Raw genomic sequence first — 19,154 nt, forward strand, 5'->3', positions numbered from 1 at the left:
GATGATGAAGAGCAAGGCATCATGGGTATCAGGGAAGTCTGAAGTCGGTAACGATCCGTTCGTTCTGCTTCTTTCTCTGACGGTGAACAGTACAATTTTGCTCAGTGTCAAAGGAGCCAATCATAGCTTCACGTGTCTCTTTAGGACCCAATCAGATGTTTAGATGTCTCACAGGAAGCTAATAAGACTTAGAAACATTGAAATGTATTCGGGGCTAAGCTACAGCTAGGTGGCTAACCTCGATTTCCTTGCTTGCTAATGTTAGCGGATGTGATGTATTGGTGTGAATATATTTTACTAATGTTTCAGTTGGACTCTGCTAGCATATGCTAGCTAGCTTTTCAGCTAACGTATGTATAATGTCACATGATTCCCTCTATTTTTTAACTCCGTTCCCGCCACATTAATACCTTGCACAGGTGGATTTTCAGCCGTTCCTGTTGCACTCCATATTCTCCTGAGCTGCTTACCCCCGGCTGACAGGTCTACATGACAGATCCTTGCAAACCGTAGTCCGTTCTGTTTCACTAATCCCTGTTTAGTTTCAAAATCTTACTCAAAAGATTGGCATGTACTTTAACTCTATTAGCAGACATCCACTTCATTTATTCATGCGTTCTTTTCATTCATTTTTTAAAAACCAACCCGGAGTTGGAGTCGATGCCGGTCAACGTGAGATTTTAATAATTGATTTGGCCTGACTTTCAGTGAGTCTTGAATCAACAAGTACGCACGCCATCTGGTTTTTATCTGTAAAATGGCTCAGAGCCCAAATCAAGGGGCTCCGCCTCCTCCCCATCCCTCACTGAGGAGCCTGGAATTTTTTTTTTCCTGACTCTCTGAAATTGTCCTTAGGCAGCATTACTTACAGCTCAAAGCAAATATTAGCATGACAACATGTTCACACTGACACTGCTGGGCAAACTGAGATTGGATCTAATGATGATGCTCTAGATGCCTGATTTGGTCCCTGCTTGTACTGAACAGTACAGTACTGAAAAAGCTCTTGTGTATTCTCTTATTTTGAAAGGTTGCAGCCTCTCCACACTGCAGGGAGCTACTCGGATAAGGATGCCTCTCAGGTGCCTTCATTTAGAGGCTGTCCTGTAGAGCAGAGGCCTAGAGGCTGCAGGGTGCTGAAGACATCTGGTTGTCTCTGGTATCATTACTATGGTTGACTAGGTGCTAGTCGGAGGCCTAGAGGCTGCTCAAGCACCTGCTAGAGGGGCCCCAAATGCGGTTTAAAATTGTACCATAATGTTGGGTCAGTGCTCATTGGACCAGATCTTTGGTGTTAGACTATGCACGTGGCTTACAGATGAATTGATTAGCCTAATTAGCAAGCATGCTATAGTGTGCTAACAGATTGTTCTGTGTGTTTTTTTCTAGGATATCCCATCTCGCTGGATTCCAGGTAACCAGAGCGGGCTAGGCTTCCTCCTGAATCGGAGAGTGGTACGGCAGCCAATGGTCCCTGCAAGGCTCTCGACATGGGGAGCGCTGACGAAGCTGCTTTCTTCGGCTGGGGCTCTTTTCCTCAGCTCATAGCCTGAGGAGAAGCAGGAGGAATCTCCTTGGAGGGGGTAAGGGGTGGTGGTGGAGGGGGGGCGGTGGGGTGGGGTGTGGGGTTGCAGAGGATCCTTAGGTGGACCGTAATTGCGACCGTTTAAAGCACAGCAGGAGCATGTCGACGCCCAGAGGATGGTTGTGCTGCTCCACGGCCAAGGCCGGCTTCATGCTGTGGGTGGGGCTGGTCTCCGTGGCCGCCCAGCAGCACCCTGTTGTCACCACCAATTACGGGAAATTGCGAGGAGTGAAAGTCACATTACCCAATGAGATACTGGGACCAGTGGAGCAGTATTTGGGAATCCCGTATGCTTTGGCCCCAACGGGAGAGCGGAGATTCCAACCACCGGAGCCGCCTATGTCCTGGCCGGGAATCAGGAATGCTACTCAGTTTTCACCAGTTTGTCCTCAGTTCTTAGAGGACCGCTTTTTACTCAATGATATGCTTCCTGTGTGGTTCACCGCCAACTTGGATACAGTGGTAACCTACGTGCAGGAACAGAGCGAGGACTGCCTTTACCTGAACATCTACGTCCCCACAGAGGATGGTAAGTCCACTAACTTTGTGGACGTCCTTGTCCATGTTTCACTTTATCCACAGTTGTCGCTGCCTTGATTGTTGCAAAGCTAATTGCTAATAAGAGGTTAATTAGCGAGGTTGACCAGTATGCCATTAGCAAGAATTGTTATATGTGGTGGAATTATTGTCCGCTGAAGCCACAGTTAGCTAGCTAACTTGGGTTAGCTTGCTAATGTTAGCAAAATAATATCTGGTTGGATATCGGTGGAGCTTGATTGATGGATGAGTGGAAGCGTATTGTTGGGAGGCTAATTAGCATTGGTGAGAGGTGGACCAGTATGCCATTAGCTCACATAGGGAGAATTGTTATACGTGGTGGAGTATTGTCCGCTGAACTACAGTTAGCTAGCTAACTTTAGTTAGCTTGCTAATGCTAGCAAAATAAAAGCTGGTTGGATAATACTGGAGCTTGATTGATGGATGAGTGGAAGTGTATCGTTGGCTAGCTAATTGGTTAGCTTCTCAGCTAAGTGTGATACAAACATGAATGGAAAGTAGAATCATGGTGTGTGCTAAAGCTAAATGCTAATAGGAGGCTAATTAGCATTCGTGAGAGGTGGACCAGTATGCCATTAGCTCACGTAGGGAGAATTGTTATACGTGGTGGAGTATTGTCCGCTGAACTACAGTTAGCTAGCTAACTTTAGTTAGCCTGCTAATGTTAGCAAAATATCTGGGTGGATAACAGTGGAGCTTGATTAATGCATCAGTCGAAGCGTATTTACTTCCAAAAAATATCAATATTGCTATCGTCACATATGAATTATGAGAATGTGGATACAGAGGAAAGGTGTACAAGGAATATAAGTGAGTGGTGTTTAGCTAGCTAGTTGTAGCTAGCTAGTTTGCTATTTATTGAAACATTAAGGTGTCGTCAGCGAAGAGAGGTAGTTTTTCATTATAATCAATGGAAGTTTGTTCGCTCCATGTATTAGTGACATCAGACCCTCTCCAGAAAATTAATACTGGGAATTTTTATCGACCCACAAAAGTGTGAGCCTCAGAGCAGCACAGTATGACTCTTACTGGACTAATGAACGAAGTGCTGAGAGAGAGACAGGGTGTCCTGAAAATTTGAAAAGTTAAAAAGGCCGTATATGATATTAAAAAAGTTTAAATGTAATTCCTAACTGCAGACGGATGTTACACTGTTACACCATCAGACCCTCAGTGATGCTGTCACTGCTCCCATCCTATTAAAAAAAGCCGACAGATAAGTGGCAATTTTAGCAAAAAAAAAAATCATTTTTAATGAGTGAATTCATCCATCTGTTTGATGTCTATTCAGGAGTTGTGTCAATTTAATTCATAGGAAAAATGTCATTATTATGATGGACTTTTGTCAAGTCAAGTCAAGTCAAGTCAAGTCAGCTTTATTGTCAACTCTGCTATATGTGCTGGACATACAGAGAATCGAAATTGCGTTACTCTTCACTCCGCAACATATAACATGTAACTAAAAACTAAAGATAAATATAAAGTGTAAAAAAATGTACCTACAATGAGGCACACACAAAATACAAGGCACATAATGAAGGCACAATGCAGTAAGAGTGCAAAAGATGTATAGTGCAAGTCAGTGCAGTTGGCATAATATAAACAGGAATGGTTTAACTTATAACAGCTTATTGAGACTGGTATGAGAGTGCAAAAGATGCAATGGTGCAAGACAGTGCGGTTGGCATAATGTAAACAGTCCAGGAATAGTTTAAGTTATAGCAGCTTATATGAGACTGGTGTGACATGACAGGGTAAAAAGTGACTGGTGCACAGAGTTCCTTTGGTAAAGTGGCTGGTACAAAGAGTTCCTATCTTGGGTGGTGGTAGGGGTAGGGGGTGGGGGGTGGTGTCAGGGAAGGGGGAGAAAGTGGGGCACAGCAGGGAGAGAGTTCAGCTTCCTGACAGCCTGGTGGATGAAGCTGTCCCTCAGTCTACTGGTCCTGGCCCGGAGGCTGCGCAGTCTCTTTCCTGATGGCAGCAGACTGAAGAAGCGGTGTGAAGGGTGGGTGGGGTCTCCTGTGATGCGGAGGGCCTTTCGGGTGAGACGGCTGTCGTAGAGGTCTTGGAGGGAGGGGAGAGGGACGCCGGTGATCCTCTCAGCTGCTCTCACTATGCGATGAAGCGTCTTCCTGCAGGTGGCGGTGCAGGCTCCGTACCACACAGTGATGCAGCTGGACAGGATGCTCTCAACAGCCCCTCTGTAGAAGGTGCACAGGATGGAGGGAGGGGCTCTGGCTCTTTTGAGCTTGCGGAGGAAGTAGAGGCGCTGCTGTGCCTTCTTGGTCAGGGATGCAGTGTTGTTAGTCCAGGAGAGGTCCTCAGTGATGTGCACACCCAGGAACTTGGTGCTGCTCACCTGCTCCACAGCAGCACCGTCGATGGTCAGAGGGGTGTGCTGACTGTGTGCTCTCCTGTAGTCCACAACCATCTCCTTTGTCTTCTCCACATTCAGGGAGAGGTTGTGGTCTCTGCACCACCCGGCCAGAAGGTGCACCTCATTCCTGTAGTATGTTTCATCTCCACCGGAGATGAGACCCACCACAGTTGTGTCGTCCGCAAACTTCACAAAGATGTTGGTGTTGTGTGTTGGCGTGCAGTCATGGGTCAGCAGAGTGAAGAGGAGGGGGCTCAGCACACATCCTTGGGGAGCCCCGGTGTTCATTATGATGGTGCTGGATGTGTTTCTGCCGACCCGCACTGTCTGAGGTCTCCCGGTGAGGAAGTCCAGCAGCCAGTTGCACAGCAAGGAGTTCAGCTCCAGCTGGTCCAGTTTGTTGATGAGCTGCTGTGGGATGATGGTGTTGAATGCTGAGCTGAAGTCTATGAACAGCATTCGAACGTATGAGTCTTTATTTTCCAGGTGGGTGAGAGCTGTGTGGAGTGCTGTGGAAACAGCATCACTGGTTGACCGGTTGGGCCGATATGCAAACTGGAAGGGGTCCAGAGAGGGGGGGAGGGCCGTCTTGATGTGTTTCATGACTAACTGTTCAAAGCACTTCATGATGATGGGTGTGAGTGCTACTGGACGGTAGTCATTTTGGACATTTTTGGACACCAAAGTTCAAAGGTCACTGTTAGATGTTCATTCAAAAGGCTTATATAAGTTATATATCCTGCAATTTGATTGGTTGGTGGACATTTTTTGTGTTGGTTTAATGCATTTTACATTAAATTTACAGGAATAGTAAAAGAAATGTATGTGTTTTTTAAATTAGCCCAAAAAAGAGAATTGTCACATTTTATTTTAGTATTTATTTATTTAATCACATATTTATTTATTCAATTCTTTAGTGATTAAATTAAATTAAATTAAATGTACTTCCTAAAAATCTGCCTACTTGGCACTAATGTGCTCATTATTAGATTTTTTTAAATTTAAATTTAATTTATTTATTCTTTAGTGATGCTCCTGCTAGCTTATAAAGGATTTGTTCCTATATTTGTTTTTTATGTGTTTTAGGTGATTTTTTTTTAGTGAGTGTTTTTTATTTTTTTTGTATTGGTTTAATGCAATTTAGGTGAATTTTACAGTAAATAGCAAGAGACAAAATAAAATTTTTTTAAAAAAAAATACAATAAAAATACTGATAATGTGTTTAACTTAAATTAAATGTACCTGTAGATTTTTTTAAATTTAATTATAATTTATTTATATAAAATGTTTAAATTTAATTTTTGTAAATTTAACTTTTTTCCTTTTTGTATGTGTTTTAGGTGATTTTTTTTTAAGAAGTAGGTAAGTAAGTATTTAAGAAAAAAAATATTTTTTTAATTTAAAATTATTTTTACTTTTTGTGTTTTAGGTGATTTTTTTTCAGTGGTTAAACAAAATAAATAACATAACAACAATAATAATAACAATACCATAAATTAAATATGTGCCTAACATACCTCCTAACTCTGTCAGTCCTACCAACACTAATATGGTGGGACGGTTCAGAAAAAAAATGTCAACCGTTCGTTACACGTGTTTCGGTTCGGGGGACGTGTTCTGTTCGGTTCTGGACATGCGCACAAAGTAATACAGGGAGGCGTTTTTACCACAGCATGGAGATGAGTGTTGGCAACTTGGCGTCTCTCCCGCTACATTTGGCGGCTTTTCAAACTTTTTAATCTAAAGCTACTAGTGACTCTCTCTGGTCACTTTTGGAGACTAACATGAAATCTTTCTGTAGTCAGACTACTGTCCTCGACAAGCAGCGATCGTGAGCTCCTCCCCCGCATCAACGCACTCCCAGCCGTTTACTCACTGTAGCTTCACGCAGCAGGTTCAGTTGCAGGCAGAGACCCACAGCACTCTTGGTCCAATCGTGCGCAAAGCTGACACGGACATCAGTAACGTTAGCTTAACTTAGCGTAGTCATAGAGTTCAGTCTATCCAACTAGCATGTCATGAGCAATGGTGGACAAAGCAACACATGTTCTGTCCGATGGTGTGTGTCTGTGTGTGTGTTTGTCTGTGTGTGTATTTGTGTGTGTATGCACATTGGGCCTCTGTGCGCAGACAGCAGCGCAGACAGAAATGACATGCTGCAGTGCAAATAAGATAAATAACATGAGCTGTTTAGTTTGGTTAATAAAAGAACAAGCTGTAGACCTGTTCTATAGTAAAGGTTATCTTAAATGGCTTCTGTTATGATCTGGTGCTATATAGAAATGAAAAAGAAATTAAATTGACTTGACCTGATATAATGATATGGGAAACACTGAACTGATTCTTAAATATGTTGAATGTTGGATAAATAGGCTGTGTATTTTATGCTCATCTGGTATTTCTAGAGTGTTAAAAGTAGAAAAACCCTCAACAATGTGAACCGAACCAAACCGTGACCTCAGAACCGTAATACAAAACGAACCGTGGATTTAGTGAACCGTTCCATCCCTAATATAAACATATACTACTGCATATCTGTGCTTAAACCTGGAACAGTTTGTGTGGATATGTGGAGCTTTTTTCCGCTCCGCCTGTCAACTTTAACTGTCAATCAAAGATGTACATTTCCCCAAAGAACTTTTGTCCTTTTTATGACGGATTTAAAGAAGCACATTGAAATGATTGAGCTCCTTTCATTTGTGATTTCAGTCGGACAAAGTGTCTTTATTCTGAAACACAAAAGCTTATGAATGATTAGTCGGAGCTTTTGTAATGGTTTTTTGTTTTTGATCCCCTCTGCAGTGATTACCTGACAGCGTCTTTACATTTGGTCGGGGCTTCATGCTACGTGTGATGTAACTTGTAGGGTTTTGTGTTGAGTCACAGTGTGTGGAGTCTGCGCTCTTAAGTACATGGTAGATTAAAAAAAAAAAAGTGGAGGAGAGGGGGGGATAATCTCACAATCCTGTGTCGCTGGGAGCTTTTCTCAAATGATTCAGAAATAAAGTTATTGTATTGAATTTGGGATTTCAGCACAATAAATCAGCAACAAGTTGTCCTTCATGCTTTTATTGTGAAGAGGCTGAAGAAAATGCAGTAGGGCTCCTTCAGCAGGGTTTCGATGACTCAAGAAGGGAGGCAGTAATTAGAGACGGTGCGTTCGAGGACAGGAAGTAACGCCAACGTGACAGAATAATAGAAACATTTCAAAATAAAAGCTTCAACACAACTGCAAAAATCTCTCGATGAAAGTTAAAGCATGAAAGCATTTGGTTTGGCCCTTCCCGGCCACCGTAAAACCAGGAAGTGACTGTTCGAGGACAGGAAGTAACACCAACAGTGACAGAATAATAATAATAATAATAGACAGAATAAAAATAAAAATAAAAGCTTCACCAGAGTAGAGTAGGCATGAAAATGAATATTTACATTCACACTTAGGTTAGCTAATGGTAACTTTGCGCAAAGTTAGTTTGTAACAAGTCTATAAATGCAACTATTTATATATAATATAATATATAATTTATTATTATTTATTAATTTTTACATTTATGTTGTGGTTTTTGCATTTTTTTGCCTTCCCGGCCACCATAAAACCAGGAAGTGACTGTTTGAGGACAGGAAGTAACACCAACCGTGACAGAATAATAGAAACATTTCAAAATAAAAGCCTCGACACAACTGCTAAAACTCCTCGGTGAAAGTTAAAGCATGAAAATTAATATTTACATTCACACTTAGGTTGGCTAGTCATTATAACGTGTCTGTACAGTCCGCTCAGCAGGAAGTGACACGTCTATCTCAGATACAGCTCCGTTCGCTGCCCATCATCTTTATACCCCCCACCCCATCCACCCGAGTTGGCCTTTTTCAGAAATTCCATGTAATGTCAAAATATCCCACCAGCTGAGGATTTATAGTTTTACCCACACCTCGAGCGGGGTTGACAGATTAAAACAGCGCTCGTGCTTTGTCGTCCGGCCAGGCACACTCCAAAGACTGCTGAAGCCGCCAACCGAGCAGACAAGGTGCAGGGTCAAATTACCCCACACATTTTAGCACTTAAAGGAATGGCTGACTGATGAAAACACTATTTTCATTACTACATTTCATTCATGCGTTCATTCACCTTCACTTGTTGGATTCCTTAAAAAACCCTTATGGTGATACGTCATTCGTTTATTCATTCATTAGTACACTTTTGCTGTAACACTTCATTCTATTTGTTTATTTGTAGGTCTGTTCATTCATTAATTTAATTTTATACCATTTTGAGAATGTATCCACTAATCTGTTCATTTCTTCACTCATTCATTCATGTCTGTCAATTCATGCTGCTTCTGTGTGTAGTTATGTCTATCTATTCATTTATTCATTATTCCATTCATTCATTCAGTTTTATATGAATCATTTAGACACATTTGTTTAATCATTATCTGTCCCTTCATCTATTTATCCATCCATCCATTCATTCATTCATTCATCCATCCATCCATCCATCCATCCATTTATTCATTCATCCATCCATCCATCCAGATATCTATCCATTCATCCATTTCTAGCCTAGATTTGAAAACATGTATTCATTTATTCATGTGTGTTTTCCATTTAGTCATCCTTTCAATCATTTTCTCCCGAGTTGTTCTACATGTACACAGACACTGGTCTCAGCAGTGTAAATCACAGGAACATGGGTACACGGGTATGTAAACACAGGCTTTCAGAGCAATCTGATTACAATGGCACTTGTAAAGCCGTTCTTCATTTCCTCGTTTTGGTATCCCCCCCCCCCCCCTCGTGTTCTCATGGGAGCGCACAAAACGCTCTTATGTCTTTACTGGCATTCAGAGTACGTCTCTGAAAAGGGAGGCGGGGAGTTTATGTGGCAGAAAGAGAGAGAGAGAGAGAGAGAGAGAGAGAGAGAGAAGAGAGACAGAGATGGAGACACGCATTCCCTTAGTTAACCCTGTGTTAACCCCTTCTTGTACCAAAGAAGAAGGAAGCATCTGTTATCCTCTCTGCCTCTTCAGGCGTGCATCCACCCGTGATGAACATTAGTGCCTCGACTAGAGGAGGAGGAGTGGGGGGTGTTGGAGGTGGAGGTGGAGGCCATTAATGTTTACATCCAATCTCACTGTTGTCAAGGGTGGGTGCGTTCTGAGCAGTCATACGGTTAGTGAGAGAACACTTCCCTTACAAGGTCCTCTTGCAGTCATTGAGATTTCTCAATGACTGCAATGTGTCCCACAACTGCAAAATGTGGTGCAATGCATTATGGGAAACATTTCTACGTCGGCCTCGCGGCTTCTACTGATGCCACAGCTAGTTGTAGCGCCCGAGTTCCTGGTTACGGCTGTGAAGTTGAACATTTCAACATGGTCGTCCATAGGGGGCGGCTCCTTTTTGGTGCAAACTCTCAAGTGGCCAGTCAATGAACTGCAGATTATTTGGCGCCAATATGTTGGTCACAATTAGTAACTATGATAATTTCATTAGTGCCTTGCACAACCTTAGGATCATGGCCGCACACCAAAACCCAAGGGCTGCATCAGGGACATGGAGGTACCCTTCGGTACTGGAGTGTTAGCTTTGGGATGTTGCCGAAGTGTGGAAGGTTGCTGCTGAAAGTCCTCCAAACAAGCCCTACTTGTTAGCCTAACATGCTAACTTAGGTCTTTAGCATCTCTTCGTTTCCAAAAGCGGTCCTAGGCCTAGCTTGGACACTTCAAATCCAAAAGCGGTCCTAGGCCTAGCTTGGACACTTCAAAAACTTCTCTTGGTCTCCTCGATAGCTGTCTTGGACTTCAAATGACATTAGAACCCCTCCCGAACTGCGAGTAGCTATGACAAGCATACAGTGGAAGAGTCCAAGCATTATAAGGCGACGTGGTTTATAAACCCACTCTAAAATATAGATTTCATATGTCTGTGGGTGTGCATATTTATCTATGTGTGTGTGAGACCAGCATGAGCAGATGTAGAGGTTCACGCTCAGTCAGGTTACACTAACATGGCACCGGGCCCGTGTTTGTGCAGCTTGTTCTCCCCAGCGAGCAGCTTTAATGTGCAGGCCACCGCTGCCACATTATGAGCCTGTCGAGACCTCTTTGCTGATTAGTGAAAGCTATGGTGGAGATATGGTAACCACAAACGAGCCAGGCTGTAATACCTGATAATGTGGTTAGAAGACTCCACTACCCAAGATGCACTGCACTAGTCATATTAGCTTGATTTAGCTTGATAAAGGGATGTTGTATGTGCTACATGTTAGCATATGCTATACTTGACAATCTTATTAGCTTCAAGGTTAAGTAAAAGGCCTTAGCTAGTAAGCCTATGCTATGCTATGCCCTGCCAGCTTTGTTTGTCGTCGTTCTGGAGGGTGCAAAACAAATATAATTTTGTAGTTTTGTAGATTTTCTACCCGTCAACAAAGCGGTCCAATAGAAAGCTACAGGAAAGATTTAAATGGCTCACAGTGAAGCAGTGGAACTTATTTGATATCCATAATGACATTTCTCTTATCAAATATCAATTTTCTGTGAACATGCCAATTCTTTTACTGGAATGTAATTTAGAATTTTAGTTTTTTTTAATGCCCTTCGGTCCTCAGGTACCCTCATGTGGGCGGGAAATGGTACTACACCTACTGACATGTCTTGCATCACGTTCGTGCCTGAATGTCTGCGATGTTTTTGTGATGCATTGTGGGATACAATGGTTGTAGCTACACAATAATAAATAATGAAGTGGATTTCATATATAGGTGATACCAACCTGCAGTACTGCTTGGGGCCAGAAGGTGGTGGTAGAGTAGTAGAAGCAAATAGTATGTTAAGGCCTTCTACCTGTTGCCACTAGGTGGCGTTTGTTAAATTTAAATTCTTTTGTCAATTGTTCTTTTTTTTCAAAATGGCAGACTTTTTTTTTTTGGTGCAAACCAGGACCTGGGAATGACTCTAGGGGGCGCTGCTGAACCATTATGCAATAGCAAAATTTATTTATTTATTTTTTTAAGGTAAATTAAATTAAAAAAATTGTTTTAGAAAAATTATGTATATCTAAAAAAAATAATTTGTTGATTTTCTTACATTTAAAAAAAAAATAAAAAAATCTAAAAATACCCGACATATGCTAAACCTACATAATCATAAATTATCATGTCGGTTTAGCATAAATGATCATGTCGGTTTAGCATATGTCGGGTTTTATTTATATATATATATATATATACAGAAGATTTTTGTTTAATTTTAGAAATTATAAAAATGTAATTTTTAGATTTTTTGAGAGACACACACACAGCACTCCAACTTTTTTGCCTGATTTTTTAATTTTAATTTTTTTAAATGTTTCCACTTTTTCTACTTTCTCCTCAACACCAGGGACTGACACAAAAAGACAAGACGCAGATTTCAGCAGTAAAGGTGGCAGTGATACAGGTATTTTTTTATTTTTAACTCTTTAATCCCCCCTTCTCTTTTTGACACTTGTGCATGACAGCAGAGAAATTTTTTTGTATTTTTTTGGTTAAATCAACTGCATTTGACTCCTCTTTTTTTCTCCTTCCTGTCTTTTTTGGGAGAGTCTTGACAGACAGCTACAACCTGCAACCTACAATAGCTCATATGCAGGTGGCCATGTTGAAAAAAAAGACACCATCTTGGAACCACAGTCTGCAGTAGAGGTCAAGAGGTTCACTTCCACATTTAGCTTGTAGCTGCTTGCAGCTAACTAATTAAAACATGAGCAGGTTGGTATGCTAAAAACTAGCTAGCTAGCTGTTTCTGTAAAAAATATAGTAAATTAAATTGAGACGTTTGCTTAATGCTACGTTAACAGGAAGAAGGTGGAGTTTGCAACATATACCTTAAGCAGCCACCAGGGAGCGATAGAGCTAACTTTTAGCATGATGTCATGTCAATAACATGTCTGTCCAAGTATTTCTAGATCCACGAAATGATCCCGCAAACCTATTTTCCTGTTGCCACGGCAACGAGAAATGACGTAACATAATGCGAGATTTCCTGTAATATACTGTAGTTGTCATCAACAAAGCCTCAACAGCTGATCAAAAGTCGTTCTGGGGGGTGTATATATGTATATATAATTTTGTAAGTTTGTAGATTTTCTACCCGTCAAAGCGCATCAAATTTGGAGTTTGGAGTTTATAACATATACCTCAAGCAGCCACCAGGGGTGATAGAGCTATCGTGTTTAGCCTTACTTTTAGCATGATTTCATGTCATTGATCTTAATATACAGTCACATGTATGTTCTAATATGTAGAACATAGTATTTCTAGGCCCTATTTTCCTGTTGCCTCAGAAAATGTGTTTAAATGACGTCGGGATGCAACAGACGAGGTTTTCCCGAAGCTAACCGAGCTAAATGTCAAAACACAAACCAGCAGCGACGCTAACCTTCGTGCTGCTCGTCATTTGCTGGCGGTATTGCAAGTTACAGTTGTTTGTCAATAGTCTTGGTCCCCCCCCCACCCTTTCTTTTCTTCTTCCACTGCTTGGTAAAGCATGAGCACTAAAAACCCTTGTTGTTTTGACTCTTGAAAATTTATTGCTTGGCGTTTTTCAGGGGGAAATTTTTTTATTTTATTTTATTTTATTTTATTTTATTTTATTTTATTTTATTTTTTGTCATATGATGTTAACAGACCCCGGCTTCAACTTCTAGAAGTTAAAAAAAAGGCATAAAGATCAAAAAAATATTATTATTGAATGCTGATAGTGTTGATTGAATATTTCTCTAGTGTTATTAATTAGCTCCATGTCCTCAAAATGAACACTCAGACTTTGTAAAGCTGTTTACTGCAGTCGATAGTCGATATGTTTTTATTGAATTATATTTCCATCACCAGAATGCCTAACAGGTTAATGGGGTCAAACCACTTCAATTGCAACTTCACTTCACACACATTTGATGATAATTAATGCATTTTCGTGCAACGAGCAGTCACGTGACAAAAAATCAGGAAGTTTTAGTGCGAAAAAATGTGTTTTAAAAAAACCTCAAAGGGGTTTTCTGTGACCTAGAAATGATAAAATCATATTTTTATTTTTTTAAGGAGACTGTAATTATTTCATTCATGTTTTATTCAGCTTTCATTTCCTCTGGGGTTATATCACACTGCTAAGGAAACAAGTAGTAAAGGCCAGATCATTGGGAAACAGTTTTTTTGTGTTGTTAAAATAGATTAAAAAGCACACAGCAGGTGGCCGGTAAGGGTTAAAAAAATTGTAGTTTGAGTTTGTCTAGTTTTCTTGTATCTTTTATTGCTTCCTACCCAGGATGTTATTGTTTCATCTTGTTCTTAAGAATTAAGTGTAGTTTACTGAACAAATATAAATATATTATTTTTGTTGATTAGTTTTTATTCAATGATTTATTTTGAAGTTAAGACCATAATACTACCACCACTGTGCTTCATAATTTAATTTAATTTAATTTAATTTAATTTAATTTAATTTAATTTAATTTAATTTAATTTAATATTACCACCACCATGCTTATTTTAGGTTATAATAATAATAATAATAATAATAATTTTATAAAATATAAGTATTTGATGTCATTAATTAAATTTTCTACATTTAAAAATGTTGCTTCCAAGTTATTTTATTTTATTTTATCTTAGAATAAATGAATAAAATGATAAATTAATATTTAATAATTAATAATAATAATAATAATAATATGTAATCATTTATTCATACTACATACATAATACTACCACCACCGTGCTATTTAATTCAATTTAATTTAATTTAACCATAATACTACCACCACCATGCTTATTTTAGGGTATGTTTTTTTGTTAATGTATGGATAAAAAAATATTATTATTTTATTATTTATTATACTATTTTATTTAACCATAATACTACCACCACCATGCTTTATAATTTTATTTTATTTTATTTTATTTTATTTTATTTTTAAAACACAATATTCACTGCTAGGTGTCCATGACAACGACAACAGGTTGCTTTACGGCCTTCGGCTTCGCCTGTGTTTTCAGGAAGATGGATGCGCTCTGACTCTTTGAACATCTGCAGTGGAAATTAATTACTCCTGTAGCTCCCCTGTGGTTTCACCTATACCTCATCTCTGCTGCAGAGACCTCAAAACACTGCAGAGCGCTTCCTCAGGATTAACCCTTTGAGTCAAACACACCTTTAATTCTCATTTTTCCATGATAGTGTTCTTTTACACTAGAATATATTTTTTATGATGTTACTGTCATTTCTTCATGCTTTAGAACACATATTAAGAGGTGCACATCTTTTTTTTGGTGACTTCTATTACAAGTATTAAGGTAACCTTTAAGTGAGACCCAAGGCCCATTTTGACCAATCAGATCGACCGAAAGTTGGCAGACATCTTTGGAAGCTAGCAGGTAGTCTTTGTAGTATATGTGCAGGGTTAGCATAGCTTAGCAACATGGCTACATCCTAGCTACCTACCTGCTCGGTGGTGTTTTTTTAGTCTCTTAGCAACATGACATCTAGATTTTGTGACACAGCCATTCCATCCACTGGCGTCCATTTCGGTTTCTTGCTAGCCCCACCGCCTCATCCCACATCCTGTTCTAATCCGAACTTGACCTTGACCTCGACACCCATGCTGGGTAATGTATAGCAAAAATGCTAACATTAGCATGCTAACATTGCTAGTTTTTTGTATCTATGTATTCGGACGGTTGGTTTTAGCAGCTCTCTCTCATACTGGTTTGTGTTTGGCCCGAGTGGAGCATTATAGAACCGGAAGTGGGGGGGTACGCTGTGGGTGGAAACGCTTAACTCTCCATTTGTATTTTTTCCAGTTAAAAGCAATGCCTCCCCCCAATGCCAACCCCCCACCCCCACACTCCTCGTACACCCATATAAAGATGAGTAATGTGCACGATGCACAGCAGTCTGCGGGGGGAATATATCACCCCCCCCCCCCCCAAGTGGGCAGTGATGGATGTCCGCGACTAAACTTGCCGCATAAAGAAAAGAACATATATATATATATATATATAAAGAGAGAGCAGCCAGCTTTCCATGATGCACACCACAGCCTACAGCAACTGGAAAACAATAACAAAAGACCAATTAAAGCTGCAAGCAGCATTGCGGGCCCTCGCGCACCTTGCGATCCGCGGGGCTATCGCTGTCTTCTCTCCTATGCTCTCGTCTCCTATACTCTCCTGTCCTATGCTCTCCTCCTCTCATTTCCACAGATATACAACGAACACATGTTTACAACCAAACTTTCCTGCTACCAGTAGGTGGCGCTATAACCGTATCATCCTATTAGCATATATATCTGTTCAGACTCGGGTCCATAGCAGTACTGTAAGATTTTGTCCACATTGCATAAAGTATATGGGAGTGTTGGAATGCATCTATTCCCTATGGTGTCCTGAGTGGACACAGTGAATTTCAGCTCAATTGCATGAAGTATGTGAGGCGTGAAAAGTTTTGAAGCAGGGTCACAAATAGGCAAAAAATGGCCACAAAAGTCAAAATGGCAGACTTCCTGTTGGGTTTGGATGGGGGGTCCAAGAGACTTTTTTGTGCGTCTTGGGGTGATACACATGTGTGTTAATTTTCATGATCCTGTGTCAAACTGGCCAGCGGGGCTACGCGTTAGGGCAAAAAATACAGGGAGTTCCTTTGTAATGGCGAATGGTCAACTTTAAGGCCACGCCCCCACCACACCGTCAGACTTTTGTAAGAGTTTTGGAATGCGTCTACTCCCTATGGTGTCCTGAGTGGACACAGTGATTTTCAGCTTGATTGGATGAAGTATGCGAGGCATGAAAAATTTTGTAGCAGGGTCACAAATCGCCAAAAATTAACAGAAATTTCAAAATCGCGGACTTCCTGTTGGGTTTGGAGGGGGGGTCCAAGAGACTTTTTTGTGCATCTTGGGGTGATACACATGTGTGCCAATTTTCATGACCCTACTCAAAACAGGCCAGGGGGGCAGGCGGAAAAACCTATGAAAACACAACATTTTGTGTAGCCAGTAGGTGGCGCTCTGTCAAAGCCTCAATATTGTTGCATAGATGTGTTTAGGGTCAGACTCTGATCATACATGTGACATTTCGTACAGATCCGACAGAAAACGAATAAGTTATAGCGACTTCCTGTTTCCTCTGAAATGGTCAAACTTTGAGGCCACGCCCCGGCCACACCGTCAGACTTTTGTAAGAGTTTTGGAATGCGTCTATTCCCTATGGTGTCCTGAGTGGACACGGTGACTTTCAGCTCAATCCGATGAAGTATGCGAGGCGTGAAAAGTTTTGCAGCAGGATCACACATCGCCAAAAATGGCAACAAACTTTCAAATGGCGGACTTCCTGTTGGGTTTGGAGGGGGGGTCCAAGAGACTTTTTTGTGCGTCTTGAGGTGATACATATGTGTGCCAATTTTCATAATCCTGTGTCAAACCGACCAGAGGGGCTACGCGTTGGGGGCGCTATAGAGCAATTTTTCTATGTACATTTTCAAAGTCAGCAAATTTCAAAGTTTTTCGGGCGAATGAATTTTTCTACCAAGTTTGGTGAGTTTTTGGGCATGTTAAGGCCCCCAAAAATGCGATCTCAGGGGGGAAAAAAAAAAAATTAAAGCTGCAAGCAGCATTGCGGGCCCTCGCAGACCTTGCGATCCACGGGGCTATTGCTGTCTTCTCTCCTATGCTCTTGTCTCCTATACTCTCCTGTCCTATGCTCTGTTTTCCTCCCATTTGCAGAGATGTACAACAAACACATGTTTACAAACAAACTTTCCTGCTACCAGTAGGTGGCGCTATGACCGTATCATCCTATTAGCATATATATCTGTTCAGACTCGGGTCCATAGCAGTAGTGTAAGATTTTGTCCACATTGCATGAAGTATATGGGTAGTACTGCATAAAACACAGCGAGTTCCTTTGTAATGGCGAATGGTCAATTTTGAGGCCACGCCCCCACCGCACGGTAATACTTTTGAAAGAGTTTTGGAATGCGTCTATTCCCTATGGTGTCTTGAGTGGACACAGTGAATTTCAGCTCAATTGCATGAAGTATGTGAGGCATGAAAAGTTTTGAAGCAGGGTCAAAAATAGGCAAAAATGGCCACAAAAGTCAAAATGGCGGACTTCCTGTTGGGTTTGGAGGGGGGGTCCAAGAGACTTTTTTGTGCGTCTTGGGGTGATACACATGTGTGCCAATTTTCATGATCCTGTGTCAAACTGGCCAGAGGGGCTACGCGTTAGGGCAAAAAATACAGGGAGTTCTTTTGTAATGGCGAATGGTCAACTTTGAGGCCACGCCCCCACCACACCGTAAGACTTTTGTAAGAGTTTTGGAATGCGTCTATTCCCTATGGTGTCCTGAGTGGACACAGTGATTTTCAGCTTGATTGGATGAAGTATGCGAGGCGTGAAAAGTTTTGTAGCAGGGTCACAAATCGCCAAAAATTAACAGAAATTTCAAAATGGCGGACTTCCTGTTGGGTTTGGAGGGGGGGTCCAAGAGACTTTTTTGTGCATCTTGGGGTGATACACATGTGTGCCAATTTTCATGACCCTACTCAAAACAGGCCAGGGGGGCAGGCAGAAAAACCTATGAAAACACCACATTTTGTGTAGCCAGTAGGAGGCGCTCTGTCAAAGCCTCAATATTGTTGTACAGATGTGTTTAGGGTCAGACTCTGATCATACATGTGACATTTCATACAGATCGGACAGAAAACGAAGAAGTTATAGAGACTTTCTGTGTCCTCAGAAATGGTCAAACTTTGAGGCCACGCCCCGGCCACACCGTCAGACTTTTGTAAGAGTTTTGGAATGCGTCTATTCCCTATGGTGTCCTGAGTGGACACGGCGAATTTCAGCTCAATCCGTTGAAGTATGCGAGGCGTGAAAAGTTTGGCAGCAGGGTCACACATCGCCAAAAATGGCCACAAACCTTCAAATGGCGGACTTCCTGTTGGGTTTGGAGGGGGGGTCCAAGAGACTTTTTTGTGCGTCTTGAGGTGATACATATGTGTGCCAATTTTCATAATCCTGTGTCAAACCGGCCAGAGGGGCTACGCGTTGGGGGCGCTATAGAGCCATTTTTATATGTGCATTTCAAAAGTCAGCAAATTTCAAAATTTTTCGGGCGAATGAATTTTTCTACCAAGTTTGGTGAGTTTTTGGGCATGTTAAGGCCTCCAAAAATGCGACCTCGGAGGGGGAAAAAAAAAAAAAAAAAAAAAAAAAATAATAATCCTAAGGGTTTCAATAGGGCTCTTGCACCATTCGGTGCTCGGGCCCTAATTAAAGCTGCAAGCAGCATTGCGGGCCCTCGCGCACCTGGCGATCCGCGGGGTCATCGCAGTCTTCTCTCCTATGCTCTCGTCTCTTATACTCTCCTGTCCTATGCTCTCCTCCTCTCATTTCCACAGATATACAACAAACACATGTTTACAACCAAACTTTCCTGCTACCAGTAGGTGGCGCTATGACCGTATCATCCTATTAGCATATATATCTGTTAAGACTCGGGTCCATAGCAGTAGTGTAAGATTTTGTCCACATTGCATGAAGTATATGGGTAGTACTACATAGAATAGAGCAAGTTCCTTTGTAATGGCGAATGG

General features: G+C 41.2%; 1 protein-coding gene across 1 annotated transcript; it reads left to right on the forward strand.

The window, feature by feature from the left end:
- Window positions 1–1,670: 1,670 nt before the first annotated feature.
- LOC114444653 (neuroligin-4, X-linked-like) lies at window positions 1,671–12,113 on the forward strand. Its single transcript, XM_028419377.1, has 3 exons — window positions 1,671–2,114; window positions 11,906–11,962; window positions 12,106–12,113. Exons 1-3 carry the CDS (start codon window positions 1,685–1,687, stop codon window positions 12,111–12,113), a joined length of 495 nt encoding a protein of 164 aa, XP_028275178.1. The 5' UTR covers window positions 1,671–1,684.
- The last annotated feature ends 7,041 nt before the right edge of the window (window positions 12,114–19,154 follow it).

The sequence above is a fragment of the Parambassis ranga genome, chromosome 2 (assembly GCF_900634625.1).
Source record: "Parambassis ranga chromosome 2, fParRan2.1, whole genome shotgun sequence".
NCBI classification, from domain to species: domain Eukaryota; kingdom Metazoa; phylum Chordata; class Actinopteri; family Ambassidae; genus Parambassis; species Parambassis ranga.

Bases quoted from the DNA above. Each gene is read 5' to 3' on its own strand.
- LOC114444653 (XM_028419377.1), top strand. From the start codon at position 1,685: ATGTCGACGCCCAGAGGATGGTTGTGCTGCTCCACGGCCAAGGCCGGC. The intron at 2,115-11,905 runs GTAAGTCCACTA...CCTCAACACCAG, and splicing joins CTACGTCCCCACAGAGGATG to GGACTGACACAAAAAGACAA.